The 15,397-nt window shown below is 42.4% G+C and overlaps 1 protein-coding gene across 9 annotated transcripts in view; it reads left to right on the top strand.

Moving 5' to 3' along the window:
• The window catches only part of SMOC1 (SPARC related modular calcium binding 1), a 134,912-nt gene that overhangs the window by 109,150 nt on the left and 10,365 nt on the right, over positions 1 to 15,397 (top strand). For all 9 annotated transcript variants that reach the window (XM_032691788.1, XM_032691785.1, XM_032691784.1 and 6 more), the window contains 2 exons: positions 2,743 to 2,848; positions 13,267 to 13,514. In XM_032691788.1, coding sequence (XP_032547679.1) covers positions 2,743 to 2,848; positions 13,267 to 13,514 — 354 coding nt within the window. The remainder of the gene's footprint in view (positions 1 to 2,742; positions 2,849 to 13,266; positions 13,515 to 15,397) is intronic.

The following is a 15,397-nucleotide window of genomic DNA, read 5'->3' as shown; positions in this document are numbered from 1 at the left end:
ACCCCAGAGCTTTATGCTTAGCAACTCTGCCCTCAACAGGGCTCTCTCCTGTGCAGCTCCTCATTTTCACAAGTCGTGTAGAAATTTCTATCTGCCTTTTTCTCACATTCAAAGGAAATTGACCAGTTGGTTCAAGTTGGATGATAGGTGGAGGGAAACCCACTAAATGATTGCATTAAGGCTCATTTCCTTAGGAAATCACACTAAAATAGAATAACCTTACTTCCTTGATTTCCCCATCCCCTTCTCCCATTGCTTTACTGCCTGTCCTTGCACTTCACCCCTGCCTCTCCAGAGCTCCTCTGTGAAAATCCTTTGCTTATGGGCTTTTTCTTTGAGACTCTATTGCTGATCTCAGACAGAATGGTTTAATTTCCCTTCTCCTTTCCCTTCTCCACTGAAGCCAGACAAGGGGACAGGAACTGCTTGATGCAGAAGAAGACACAGGATGCTCTGTAGCTTAGTGGTCTGGTCCCAATAACAGACTGCAGGAGAGTTGCCCTCTCAGTTCAAGCCACTTTTCTGTGCCCGAGTAAACTTTAAGTTCTGCATTTGGCTGCACTGGTTGGCATGATTGTTGCCCAGAGAAGTTTTAGATGTTCCAGCCCTGGAAGTGTTCAAGGCCAGATTGGATGGGGTCCTGATCTGGTAAATGGCATCCCTGTCCATGGCAAGGGGGTTGGAACTAGATGATCTTTGAGGTCCCTTGCAACCCTAACCACATGCTGTGATTCTGTGGTGATTCCTGTCACTGAAAATACCCATCTATGGAGAGATGAGGAGATGGAGGATCTAATGCTGATTTGTCTGCCTGAGAGATGCTGTACTGCATGATCTTTTTAATGCAGTCTTGAGGTTTGTTTGATTAACTGCTCTTCTATGCAAAAATTCAGAAGTGCGGGGGGTGAGAATGTTTCTTTTTGTTTTTTTCTGCTCTTATTTCTTAGCAGAACTGAATTTTAAGAAAAAGCCCTGCTTTAATTTGAGATTGATTGTTCCATTTGCACTCAGTTCTGTCAGGGGACCCCTTACTTTATGCCTCTTCTGGAGGTTTGACCATTCTTAAGAGTCAGTGCTGCAGGCAGTGTGCTCCTTGACCTGTGTGGAGAGACCCTGCAGAAGGCCAAGGTGAAGGAGACATAAGTTCAGATCCTTGCACATGTACACATACCCTCTTCAGAAACTGTCATGACTATGGCCAGAAGAAAAAAAGAAAGAAGGAAGGAAAATGTTGCTTGTACATAGCAAATGGCAAGCTGCTAATTCCTGCAGACTGTGAGATGCTGTGACCCCAGGGAAATGACTTCTAGCAAGCAGTTTTTCATCCTTTTCATTACCTCAACAAAAAGCTCCTTTAAGTGAGTGGTCTACTCTGGCTGCAATAGAAGCTTACCCATTCAATGCTGACATTTTCTGGACCATGTGCCAAACAAGTGCTGAGGGGTGTGCGTGTGTGTAATGTACGTCATACGGAGACAGGCAAAGAACTGTTGGTTAGCTATTGCAGAGAACAGAGCCTGTAACACTGCAAAGGAGAGAGTTTTGTCAGATCAGTTTGCAAGCTGCTTTCAGCTGTCAAGGGATGACAGTAAGTTTCTGGTGCTCTCTTTGGGGTACATGTGCTTCTGTCTTGTTCGAGAAAAGCAGAAAGTGTTGACACTGCTATATGTTGCTGTGGGAGGCTGTTTTCTGATGTCTGCTGCCTTAATCAGCTGAGTAATTGTGGTAGTGCATGGTGGTTTGGGGAAAGAGGTGAGGGATGTAGTGATAGCTTCTCTATCACATCAAGAGAAAACAATAGGATGGGAGGGTGATGGGGTTTGGGCAATAGTTTCGAAGGTGGTGGGTTGAAATTAAGCATGCTTGTTCTGTGGTAGGCTAGAGCAATTGTTACAGTATTCATGTGGTAATAAGTGAAGCATGCTTTAAGAATGCAAGGAAACAGCACAGATTGCCTTTTAAAGGTAAGGAGATGGAGAGTTTCATCATAACAGACTGGTGCTGTTTAGGATAGGAGGCTCTGTCAGTCTGTGGTTATGATGATGGGGAACTAGGTGGCCTCCTCACTAAGTAATGGAAATGGTTACCAAGCTCATCTTCAACCTGTTTTATCCTGCTTAAGCCAGCAGTGACTGGGGGTGACTGCCACATATTGACTCAGATTAACATATTTCCTATGAATGTGATCATGCAAAGAACTGAATTATTGTGGTAGGTGCTGGTAGGCAGTGCTCTCTGTGCCTGAAGAGGAGAGTGCAAGCGGCAGACCTTGCTTTGTGCTCTGTGATGCTTTAAGCATGTATGTTTAAAGTACTCTTATCAGACTTTTAACATGTCAGTTAGGACCTCAGAACAACCATGTTTGCATTGCAAGATGACCCAGGAGGTAATGAGTTGTTTTGTAAACTTCTCTGCAAGTGTCACCATGGGAACTCCTGTCTGTCAGGTGCCTCCAGCAAAGCCCTGCGGTTTTGCTGGTAGAGAACTGGATGAGACCATAAAGCTAACCACACAGTCTTCCTGCCAGATATTGTCGATGACCCTGCATGTGCCTGGACAAAAGCTGCAGGACAAATTGCCACGCAGAGAATCCCACTGAGGGTTTCTTCTGCCTCTCCTTAGGGACTGTGTTGATGGCTGCCGTCTTAAAAACAAAGGAGGTTCTGGCTGATCCTTGCTGAATTGGGGTAGGAAACCAAGCCTGTGTGCTCTTGCATTAAACCTCCTCTTTTCTTTTTGCAGGCTGCCCAGAAGGGAAGAAAGTTGAATTTATTACCAGCTTACTTGATGCTCTGACAACAGACATGGTACAGGCTATTAACTCAGCAGCACCTACTGGGGGTGGGAGGTGAGTCCAGAAAGCACTCTGGTTGAACGCCACTCAGGTGGTTGCAGAGGTCTGAGTGTCCCTGAGGTGGGGACAAGAGGGTAAGGTGTTGCTCTGACTGATTTGGGTTCCTCTGGGTTGCTGGGAGAGGATCTGAGGCTGCATCTTCAGAAACTGCTTTGTCCGGTCATCTTAGCGCTGCCTGCCTTCTCCCGCCCCTCCTCCCTGGCAGCTGCTTCACCATAAAGGTTAGTAGAGACCATTTGAAGTGTGAAATGAGAGCTCAGTGGGAGGAAGTGGCTTGTTCTTTTGTCCCTTGGTGCATGAAAAAACCTAATAAAATGCAAATGCATTGAAGGAGACCGTGTGGCCTAGTGGCTACCACAGAGATTGAAGAATGTGAACTGAATTCTTGGCAGTGCCAGTGCTGTGGTTTTGCTGTGAGGCTGCAGCCAGCCGCCGATGAGGAGAGGAGCTGGTTTTTATGGCCCTCCCCTCTGACCAGCTGCCTGTCCACGCCTTTTGGAAGGAGCAACAGGTCAGGCCTGTTGAAAGAGATAGGCACAACTCTGTTTTTGGGAACCTGATGGAAAGCTGAGGCTGTGTCTCCCCCTCCTGCTTGATAACAGCAGATCCTCTCAGCTCAACAGCTTCAGTGCTGTATTGGGACAGGCCACTGAGAATGAACTGTGATGGATTTAAGAAGTGCTACATTGGCTAGGCAAGGCTTCTATGGTTCTGGATTCGCCTGACTATAAAAGGAGTCAGTATTAGTGTAGCATTCAGGGATGCCACAATGACTAATGTGCTTATGTTCATAGGAGTCTAGAGATAGAGGTGCCTCTGTGCATATGTTACTTCTGTGGGTATTGCTCCAACGTGTTGAGAGTAATGTTGATCCCCTGCTTTCCTCTTTCATAATGGAAAAGGAATCAGTGCCATCTTGAACTATTCAAGGTGCTGGGTGGTACCTCTTTGTCCCTTGGCTTCATGAAGAACTGCTTGTGAACTCATATGGGTTTAACTTTGCCTTTGGACCTTACAAATCAGGCCAGTGACTGAGTGCCTGCATGCTGAAAATTCTGTAACCCGTCTAATGAGCAGTATATGCCTGGCATGTCTGTATTCATATAAACAGGATGAAAAATGCCCCAAGGATGGGAAATCCATCGTTCTCTCCCAGACTTAAGCATTCCAATGTCAATTCTGTCTAATTTGCATGGTTAAAATGCAGTGGGGAAGGGTGGTGGAAAGCCCTGGAGAGTATATGATATTTATTTGGCATCTTTGGCACTGGGACTGAAACACAGCTAATGTAAATCATTACTCTTAAAATAAAGCTTAATATAAACCAGTGTTGTAGAGACCAGAGATGTATGCCCCTTCTGTACTTCTATAAACCAGCAGGCTTGATTCCTAATGTTCCTTAAGCTTTGTGTAATTCTCAGCTTTCAATAGAGGCCTTTCTGGTGGAATTTTTCGCTGCCCAGGTCTTCACATAGTTATCACATTGATTTATTTTCCACTCCAATGTCAGCAGCCCAGTTGTGAGGGAAAATTAAATCTTCGAGCAGGTTATCCTTGGTAAGGTAAAAGACTGCCACCACCCAAATACTGTGCATGCCCACCACCATGATTAAATTCAGATAACTGCTCTGATGTAACTTTCCGTGCGCATCAGCTAAGCTAAGCATGTACACATGTCAAGCTTTTCCAACCCAACATGCCATGATGGGACCATTTCTTTTTTAAAGGTAATTTCAAGGATTTTTTTTTGTACTTGTATAAAAATTTAATTGGTACATATTTCATTTCATATGGCTTTGCAGAGTTGGGAAGCTGCCTTTCTGCAGTGAGTTGTGCTTTCCAAGGGTCCCAAGGGAAGGAATATCCTGAGTCCTCACTTCAGGAATTGGCTTCTGGTGTACTCTTGCTGGATAAAAACTGGTCGGATGGCCAGGCCCAGAGAGTGGCTGGTGGCCAGTGACAAGTGGTGTTCCTCAGGGCTCAGTATTGGATAAAAATTAATTAAAAAATTAAACCCTATTTAATATTTTCATCAACAGCCTGGATAAGGGAATTGAGTCCTCCCTCAGCAGGTCAACAGATAACACCATGCTGAGTGGGAGAGTAGGAAGGCTCTGTAGAGGTATGTGGACAAGCTGGATCAATGGGCTGAGGCCAGTTACGTGAGGTGCAGTAAGGTGAAGTGCCACATCCCACACTTTGGTCACAACAACTCCATGCGGTGCTACAGGCTTGGGAAAGAGTGACTAGAAAGCTGCCCCGAGGAAAAGGACCTGTGGGTGCTGGTTGACAGCCAGCTGAACGTGAGCCAGCAGTGTGCCCAGGTGGCCAAGAAGGTCAATGGCATCCTGGCTTGTATCAGCAATACTGTGGCCAGCAGGACCAGGAAAGTGATTGTCTTCCTGTACTTGGCACTGGTGAGGCTGCACCTTGAGTACCGTGTTCAGTTTTGGGCCCTTCTCTATGAGAAAGACATTGAGATTCTGGAGTGTGTCTAGAGAAAGGTAATGAAGCTGGTGAAGGGTCTGGAGAGTAAGTCATATGAGAGGCAGCTGAGGGAGCTGACAGTGTTTAGCCTGGAAAAAAGGAGGCTGAGGGGAGACCTTATTTCTCCGTGTAACTACCTTACAGGAGGTTGTAGGGAGGTGTGGGTTGGTCTCTCCTCCCAAGTAACAAGTGACGAGATGAGAGGAAACGGCCTCAAGTTGTGTCAGGGGAGGTTTAGATTAGATATTAGGAAGAACTTTTTCACAGAAATGGTTGCAAAGCATTGGAACAGGCTGCCCAGGGAAGTGGTGGAGTCACCATCCCCGGAAGTGTTCAAAAACCATGTGGATATGGAACTCAAAGACGTGGTTTCGTGGTGAACATGGTGGTGATGCTAGGTTGATGGTTGGACTTGATTATCTTGGAGGTCTTTTCCAACCTTAACAATTCTATGATTCTATGTATATCTGAAATTGTCTAGGTGACCTAACTTGACTTTGGCACTGGAAATGAAAGCTCTTTTCCAAGCTGAAGGGATATTTTACCTATTGTGTTAATTGTATGTTTAATTAATTTCCAGCCTTAACAACGAGCCAAATACTGTATTTATGACAATGCTTATCCTGTATCTCCCTGGCCCATGTTTACTGACCAGTTCTTGTTGAAAAGAAAAGCTAAAGATGTGACTATCTGATTTTTCTTAATATCAGTCATGTCAGTTTTAATGTCTTAATGTAATTTTCCTTATTCGTGAGGCAAGCTTCACTTTTGCAGTCTCTTCTCCATCTTTGCCATAATGATGGCAGAACAGGTTCTGTATTTAAACATGCACTGGTTCCCTCTGTAGCTTCCCTCTTTCTGCTCCTTAATAGATCTCAGATTTTTATACTCCTGGGCCTTTTTTAGGTTTTGAACAAGTGCATCTAATTATCCAAGGTAAATTTTTAACATATCAGCAGCAAACCTTATGCTTGATACAGGGAGCAGACCAGGCAAACAGCAAGCTGTACCCCCATGTCAACTGGGCCTACGTATTTTAATCAGAGAAGCCGCATGTACGAGTTTTAGGGTAGCTGGGGGAGTATTCCTGTTTCTACATGGCAGCAGGAAGATGATACAAACATACAATATGCATCTTTATGCATCAGTGTTAAAATATAGGACCAAATGCAGAGAACAGCCTTTCCAAAGTGTCAAGGACTGAAAAAGCTTAACAGTGAGAGTCTTAAGGAGCTCAGCCTTCCTCAGGATATTAAGAGAAACAAAAAAAAAGTTTGAAAGATTTTGTATAATCTGAGTATCTCCACAGGGACAAAGACTCTGCAGGCCCTTTAATCTATCAGGGAAGAACATGATTAACTGAATATAAACAAACTCGTGATCAAAATTTCTTTAAAGTGAGGGCAAATCTAAGGCAGAATGAAGTCATGAGGGAGGTGACTAATTCCCTCTCTCTAAGGCTTTCATCTTAGGCCTGTTGTGTTTCAGAAAGACTTGCTTTAGTCAAACCCGAGTTATGGTCCTAAGAATAATTTGATTCACATTTTATGAGTATGATATACAGGAAATCAGATTAGATTACCCTACTGCCTTCAGTCTGGATCTGGATATGTGAGTAAAAACTTCCTGTGTTTGCTGTCTTCAAGACTTTACCTATTTATAATGTAAAGCTGTCTGTGGCTTTGCAATTAATATTAGCTTTTTTATTTTTTGCAGGGATGGTGGGGAGGGAGTGAGGGCAGAGCATGAGGAGAAATTAGAGATCTGCTTTTAAAATACTACATAGAGCTGTGCTAAATTGCACCCAAAAACAATCTAGTAGCAGCAAAGTGAGGCAGTACCACTTGGATTCCTGCAGGCCATGTAAATAAAACCTGATAAGACTTTTTTTTTCTAACTGGGCATGCTTAAAACAACCTTGTAATCCCTTATAGGTCTTGTCTTGTTTAAGAAAGTTCAAAGCTATTGACTTTAATTGAGTTACTCTTGCTTTACAATAATGTAAATGAGATGAGAACTTCCCTTCCTCGTGGCCCGGGTTTATATTACAGCATAATAGCCACGTAGACTTCATTTAGAGTTTTGAAACAGAAAATCTCTGGTAAAATTCATTCTTGATTTTAAGTTTATGTAATAATTCCAAGGCACATCTTGTTACTGTATGCTTTCAAAGTAATTAAGGGAGCACTTGTAGGAAATTGGTTTATTAGCCAGTGTTTGGTATCCGTATTGAAAAGAAACATTGTTGAAATTGTTCACATGTAAATAGCATATAATAGGAGCAGCACTTAAAAAATTTATACTTTGCTTTAGTACATTTTAGTCTATTTTCTAATTCTGATATATTCATATTACACAGGGCCTAAACTAAATTAGATCAAAGGGAATCCCAGCTTGGGTTTCCCTGATCTGAGAAACTCTTTTTGGTCCCTGCTGATTCAGAAATGAGTTTTAGTTGCCAAAATGTGTGCACTATGGCTTGATACATTATCAGCAAAAATATTACTGCCCAGTGGAATTTAGGGTAAAAGGGCAGCTTACAACAGCCACCCTTATTATGTAACACAGCAGCTATGTCCCTTCATTTAAAGTTGCCACTTGTTCTCCATGTAATAGCCCCAAAACATACTTCAGAAAATGCCTGTGAGGTTCCCTTTTATGCTGTAGTTCAGCAGTTTGAAGCAGGCAAGCACAGCTCAGCACATCTCCAGGGCATTTTGAAGTCAATCCATGTTTTAATAAAGATTAACACTTTCAAACAGCACAGAGAAGTTAATGCTCAATTCATGTTGTGTTTCAATTGGATACCAAATTCTCTTTGTCCTCTTATTGAAATTCTAGCCTAATTAAAGATACAGGAGAGCTCATGTAAGAGGAGGGTCTTTGAGCTGTCAATGATGAGTGAAGGGAGGTTATTTTCTAACTTTCTAAATTATTTATCCCACAGTCTTCAGAAAAGTTGAGAATAATGTTTCATGTACAGCTTAACCAGAGGAGAGGCAGAAACTGTAATAGGGAGATAACTGAAGTTTTAACTGTAGAGGAATTATGCATTTCCCCTAATGAAATTGGACTGCCTAGTACCCTTTTGTTTAGTCTGAACACAGCTTAGTTTTTTGTTGGCTTCTTGATTCTTTGACTACAGGAAAGGGAGAATAGGAAAACAAATACAGGATCCTTTTGCAATTCCATTAGAGTAATACTCTTTGATTCAAACAGTGTTCCACCATTACAACCTTTAACTTTAGAACAGACAACTGCAAAGAACAACAAAAGGGGAGTAAGAAGTGGAAGCAGAGAAAGAACAATTATGGATTTTACCTCAATTTGTTAAACTTGTTGCTTTCCACTGCTCCCTGCTGGCACTTTGGTGGACATCATCAATGCAGTCATGGGCGTTGACTGGCAGGGTCAGTCACTTTCCATCTTGCAAAATATTGTCAAGTCATAGAAACTTACAACTTAAACTCCTGTAAACATCCTGACCACAAATGTGCCTTGTATGTTAGGAATGAAAGCTGGACTTGATTTTTTTTTTTTTTTTTAACACTGTTGCATGTGCTAGCAGCTTCTTGTCCTTTGTTCTTTTATCCTGGAATGATGAAATCCTGTGGTCTGTAGTCTCTGCAGTCCATCTAAGTGATGTTAGGCTGGTCTTACTGCCCTTCCCTCCTTCTGCCTCAGCTGCTAATGTTGCTACACAAGGTTTGTGTTACAGAAGAATAGATTTTCTAAAAGTCTTCAAACAGGTGATCATCTGGTGGGTACTTCAGAGATTGCAACCTTGCTTTCTGTCAAAGCAGTAGTTTGTATTAGGATTTTTTTGTCACTGCAACAGTACTGTGGGTCCATGCAGCCTGTGCAGTGGGATGCAGTGGGGCTGCAAGTGTTCAGGGAGCAAAGGATCACCTTTGGCAGGAATGGACTTCAATTTATGTGGTAAAATTTAGGTGGTCATACTACCCTTTGACAGCACAGTTCTATGGAGGATAATGTGATTGCACACCGTATTTATCTCCCCTTCTTCCCTGGTCCTTCCTGCTAGTTAACTCCTCCTTTCTTGCAAGGAGCCTCCAGGACTGGAAAGCTTTACAGATGGCATGCAAAGTGCATATTCAAGCTGCCTATTTGATATTTTAGCAGTCTTCTCTCTCATTCAGAATTCAGCACAGCTTACAAAAGTGTTATATCAATGTTTTTTCACAGCCTCTGCGCGTTCTGTCTGTATCCCAATTACACTAGATGATGTGAAATATTCTGTTGAAGTGTGCCTCAGCTGGAAGATAGTGTTGTTAAAAGTCACAGTACCTTAACTCACCTACCTCCAAGCATAAACCACCTAAGAACTAAGTATTCTTCTGCTATGACAGAGCTCTTAGCACAATATACACAAGGAGGAGCAAAAGCCTACTTAGAGACAACTATCTACTTGATGCTAATAAATTTGTAAGACAACTGAGAAAGCAGTTTTGCTGTCCTAGGCTGTTACTGACAGACCATGCTTCTCCTCACTGTTGGAATGTTGGTGGGCTTATGCTGCTAATTGAGCTAAACCTGCTGGATTGTGTACAAAAGCAGTCCAGAAGGTTACATTTGGAAAAGCAGCTTGCACAGAGCTCCTTGCTACCCTAGTACTCATTCTTTGGGGTTGATTGTTTTGCCACAGAGTGCTAAAGAGGAACAATTAGGAAAAAAAGTAAGTACAGCTGTAATGCAGTCAACCTGAGAAGACCATCTATATTTTGGTAATGTCTGCCTTTACTAGGTCTTACAAAGCTGCTACAGCACTGAAGTGAGGTACTGGAATTCAGTGGATTTTAGTGTGACTGGTGTTAAAGCAAGAGATGTTGGAAATTGAGAATGTACAAGGCAGCTTTGTTCTGTCTTGGTGTTTATGATTCCTTTATGGTCTGAATGAGTAGAGAGGCAGCCCAACAGATGAAGTTTGCATCTGAGAGCTGATTGATTTCTCTTGCAACAGTAAGGGGGGGGGGAGCAAATAGAAGGAAATTCCCTTGGAATACTCTTGCCAAGTCTGTGCTTGCAGGGCAATTAGAGCCCCAGATTTATTTCAGCTGACCTGGCACGTATGGTTGGTGTCATGCATATTATCAAAGCTAGGTGGCCTAGCAGTGCTACAAAGTTGCATGAATTCATGTTTCATGGTGTTGCCTAAGTGCCTTGCACGAGCAGTTGTCAAAGTCAAAGTATGGTAACCTCAGCCTTCATTAGTGTATCATATGATTTCATGAGCCAGGGAGGTATGGCTGAACTGAGATGATGTGGATGCTTCCTGTGCCAGGATTCTGGATGATAATCAGAGAGAGCAAGCAAACATCTTAGGAATTCCAGTCCTGCTAAGGCAGCTTACAGGAAGTGGTATAAACTCAGAAATGGCTGTATCTTCCTTCCTCCTAAAGTCACAGCTGTTAAACTAATTCCCTTTAGTTGTATTAGCATGCTGCAGTTTTCAGCATGAGCTCTCAGCATGTTTGTAATGGCAAAGATCGATTTATCATCACCTCATGAGTCAATGTATTTGTATTAACTTGTAGATTTCCCTGATTTTCTGTATGGAAGTGCTGAAGAGAGCTATGTTTCTTCTCTTGGTAACTCATAAGAGCTCTTTCTTGGTGTTCCTCATGAAAAGGAGTGTCTCTTCAGCAGATAGTAAGAAGCTTGTGTTCCTATCTGTTGTCTTTCTGATGTTGGTTCTAAGATGCTCTGCTACTTTTTCCATTTCTGCTTCTCCAGTTGTGGGCTTTCAGGAAACAAAGCACAAGCCAAGGTGTGGACAAGGGGAATCTTACATGTAAAAGCTCATGTTTTATTCTTCTATCTCAGCAAAAGCAGAATATTGCTTCTGGCAATACAGAACTTCCTTGAGGCTTTTGAAAACATGCTAGTCTTCAAATGATAGCCAGCTCTTTTCCAAAAGGGAGAGAGGCCAATAGTTATGTTAATAAATGTCATAAAAACCAGACACAGGATGTGTTTCTGTTCTCTCCTGTCATCCTGGTCAACGTACACAGTTTTGAAAATCCGGGCACTCCCTTAACTTCCTGGGGAGATTTTTGTAATTTCTGCTTGTCCACAGGTGAATCTATGGGCTTGCCTGGTCTTTTGGCTAGGAAAAAAAAAAATCCCAGACTTATTCCTAACCTGTTCTTTCTCCTGCACAGTGTTTATTCCGCTGTTCACTGACCAGCTTCTGTGACTGAATGCCAGCCTGCCTCTCAGCTAAGGATTAAATGATAGAGATAGTTTCAAGGAAAACCTTGGGAAAATTGTTGTGCAGCTTATTTGCCTCTCTCTTCTGTGAGTGTTTACATGTTGTAAGGATTCATGGATCTCTGGATAGGGGCCATCTTTCTATATTCTAAGGTAATTTGTAAAAGCTATCAGAGAAAGTTAATGAGGATCTCTGTTCTCCATCTAAGTGCCAATTCTTGCTTTCTGCATGTTATAGATTCCTCATCACTAATGATTTAATTTACCATGGTGATAGGGTGGAGGGGTTACTTTTCAGGCTCTGTAGCTGTGTTTTAAAGGCAAAACTGGTCATACCAGAAAGTGAAAAGAATTTTCTCCCTTCTAGTTACCAACAAAGAATTTTTTAGTGACCATTTAAATATAGATCCTACTAGTTTCTGAAACAAGGTTGGTGACAGTCTTAGAGTACATTTTATAAGGTGCTGGGGTTTGCATTTCCCCATCAGCTAGAATACTCCAAATTCACACAGAGAATCTGGCTGCCTGCAGCATGAAACTGTTCCTCTTTCCTTCCTGGGGAAGGAATTTAGGCAGCAGCTGGGTATGTCTCCTGGAACAAGTCAGAGCAACCAGTGCCAGTGTACCATGTCTGACTACCTATCCACTAATTTCCATGCACTGAAATGCTTTATTCTTGGAAGCAAAAAGGCTTAAGTCTCAAGCCTCATTTCAGCATCTTTTCAGCTTTCTCTGTTGGCATGCTCATCATATGGAGAAAAGACAGGCTAGCTTAGAAAGAGTTTCTTCCCTGGTTCTCATTATCACTGAGGAAAAACCCCTTTCCTACTGCTGCTGCAGAGCACTAGGCACTGCTTAAATGGTATGACATAACGGTGCCTGTTCAGTGATGGCTTGATGTTGAAAGTCAGCATTCTCTATTTGTGCATCTATAGCTGTTGCTCTTCCTCCTCTTTTTCTTCTCTTCCTCTCTGATATTGTTGTTTTCCATAGAAATAAAATGAGTCAAACAGCATCAAGCTTGTAATATCACAACGAGTAAGAAGTGAAGCAAACTGAAGTTGCCAAATCTGTAGTGTTGCTTTTAATGATTTGTGGTGTTTGTCTGCTGTGGAACTCTTATGTGTAAATCAGCCACGTGAAAAGCATTAAAAAGGCTGAAAATACAGCACAGGAGTACAGACACAGGGAGATGTTGTATCTTGCCAAGGACATTTCCAAATAACGAATGTCTCTTGCATTAAATTAATTTGTTCCCTTTCTGAAGTCTAGATGTTGCTGTCACAAAAACTATCATGACAGCTGACACTCATGGCTCTCCTGCCATGAGTGAATGGGAACCCAAGGGTCAGAAGGACCAAGGATATTGCTTCTTACCCTCTAAAGGGGATTGTTCCAGGATTAGACAGAGTTTCAGCAACTGGTGTGAGGAGAACCAGAGCTACTGAGGGTATCAGAGTCCAAGATTCTCTTGGCACCACTTGTTAATGCTAAAGGACATTTTCAGAAAAAGTTTATCTCCCTCAATAGAGTTCAGCTAAAAGGAGGAGGTTGGAAGACCTGTGTTTTTTGCCTTCTTTAAATATGGCATAACACTTGCCTGATTTGATGAGCAGCTCTTGCTCCTCAGCGTATGCTTGACAGTGTTGGTGAGAGCACCCATTTTTCGGGGGCCTGTGCTTCCTCTGTTCCAGGTTCTCTGAGCCAGACCCCAGCCACACACTAGAGGAGCGAGTGGTACACTGGTATTTCAACCAACTGGACAACAACAGCAGTGATGATATCAACAAGCGGGAGCTAAAGCCTTTCAAACGTTATGTAAAGAAGAAAGCCAAGCCCAAGAAATGTGCCCGACGTTTCACTGACTACTGTGATCTCAACAAGGACAAGTCGATCTCGCTTCAGGAACTGAAAGGGTGTTTGGGAGTCAGCAAGGAAGGAGGTGAGTGCCTTTTCTTCCCCATTGCATGACAATAAAAACTGACACGGAGTTATGACAAACTCAGGAATCCGTTTTCTTCTAGCTGTTTCAAAAGCGCCAGAGTTTGTGTGAGAAAATGAGTGGGATTAATACCTTGCCATGCAAATGTAGTTCGTTATTTGTGTTATGGCTCCATCTTATATCCCTTATCACAGACCTTTGTGCTAAGACTATACAGAAACAGGGCAACAGATGAGCCTTGACCAGAACTCTGCTTTGTACTGTAGAAGTCCTTGGAAACTGTAGTTCAGATCAGATCAAGACTCTTCTGAGTAATACCCTGCTAACAGTATTGGGTTGTCTCAACCATGGAGGTTGACAGACCCGGCCTTCTCTGGAGACCCTGTTGACTAACAGATATAATACTTATTTCATTGCTAAATTCAGCATGCAGGAAAGTGGATGATGGGGAGAGAACAACTCAGAAAGAAAGTACAGGGATATACTGTTTCCCTTTTTCAGAGTTAAATTGTACTTAAAGACTGGGGGAGAAATAAGGCATGTGAATAATCTATTTTCCTTTCTGTTTAGTGCCTGAGCAATCAACCCACCCTCCTGCCTTTTCTTGCTTTTTCACCTTCACCTCATCATCTGTTGGGACCTGAACCAAATGGGTATTTTTGGAAATTTTATGAATTGAAACTGTTCAACCCAAATTCAATAATTATCAGTCATTCTTGACTGTGGGCAGACTTGCTTGGCAGGAGAAGGCAAACAGGGAGATTCCAGGGGACTAATATCCTGTGCAGGTGTTTTGTCTGTGCAGACAGCTCTTGTTATAACTGTCATGCTAGTTGGGAAGGGTGGGTAGCTTTCTCTGTCCCATCTTAACATTTCCTTAGGTCTTTTCTCAGGTTTAGCACAAGTGGGAAGGGAGTCAGTACATTTGGGTGTTGGGAAGTTGCATTTTCTAGGTGCTTTGTAAACATCTTAGTTACCATAATAGGCATGTTGCATTACTTGTCAGCTGTAAGAAGCATTCAGCTTCTGTAGCCCAGTGGAAGTTTTTTTATAGTCATCAGTACCTTACTGAGGAATGACATACCAAAATAGCAATCCTTAATTTTTTTACCTTTCCAATAAGATGGATATACCAAATGAGTTTTATTGCTATTTGGCCTGGAATAAGACTCTCTGGAATTTGCTGCCTTGGCCAACTGACTGTTCAAAATTTAGTTTATGGAAGGGGAAAAAATCAAATGTGGAGAAGAAAGAAAATGTGAAAATTTGAGCCCATATTAAGGGGAAAGAAAGCAGGGAGATGTTGTGAGTGCCTAATTGTCCAACTGTTTGTTGGGAACACAGCCTTGACCTTTCATGTTTTCTTCTGTTGTATGAGGACAGGACTGTGGTCAAAAAGGGGCTCTGATCTTGTTTTGTCATACAGCTCCACATACCTTCTACAGGCCTGATAAGCCTTGAGGATCAAAGATAAATGGGTAAGTTAAAGGATGGTGAGGACTAAAAAAGCAGTGGAGGGGGCAGTGCAGGGAGCAGGTACTACTGTGTAGGAAAGAACTCAGGGAAATACTCTAGAGGTGCAGTAAGCATGTTTGTGATGGATCTTTTTTAAGAAATCATGAAGTTTTCTATGCTTTCTATTCATAAGAACTTCTAAATTTAGAAACAGTCGGTATCTTTGACACGGTCTCCCACAAATCCTTCTCTCTAAACCGGAGAGAAGTGGATTTGATGGGTGGACTGTTTGGTGGATAAGGAATTGGTTGGATGGTCACATCCAGAGGGTAGTGGTCAACGGGTCAGAGTCTGATGGGCATCAGTGACCAGTAGTGTTGCTCAAGGGTCTGTATTGGGACCAGTGTTATTTAATATCTTCATTAGTG

The sequence above is a fragment of the Chiroxiphia lanceolata genome, chromosome 6 (assembly GCF_009829145.1).
Source record: "Chiroxiphia lanceolata isolate bChiLan1 chromosome 6, bChiLan1.pri, whole genome shotgun sequence".
Taxonomy (NCBI): domain Eukaryota; kingdom Metazoa; phylum Chordata; class Aves; order Passeriformes; family Pipridae; genus Chiroxiphia; species Chiroxiphia lanceolata.
Note: the sequence above shows the minus strand (reverse complement) of the source record. Positions and strands in the feature narration are given on the sequence as shown.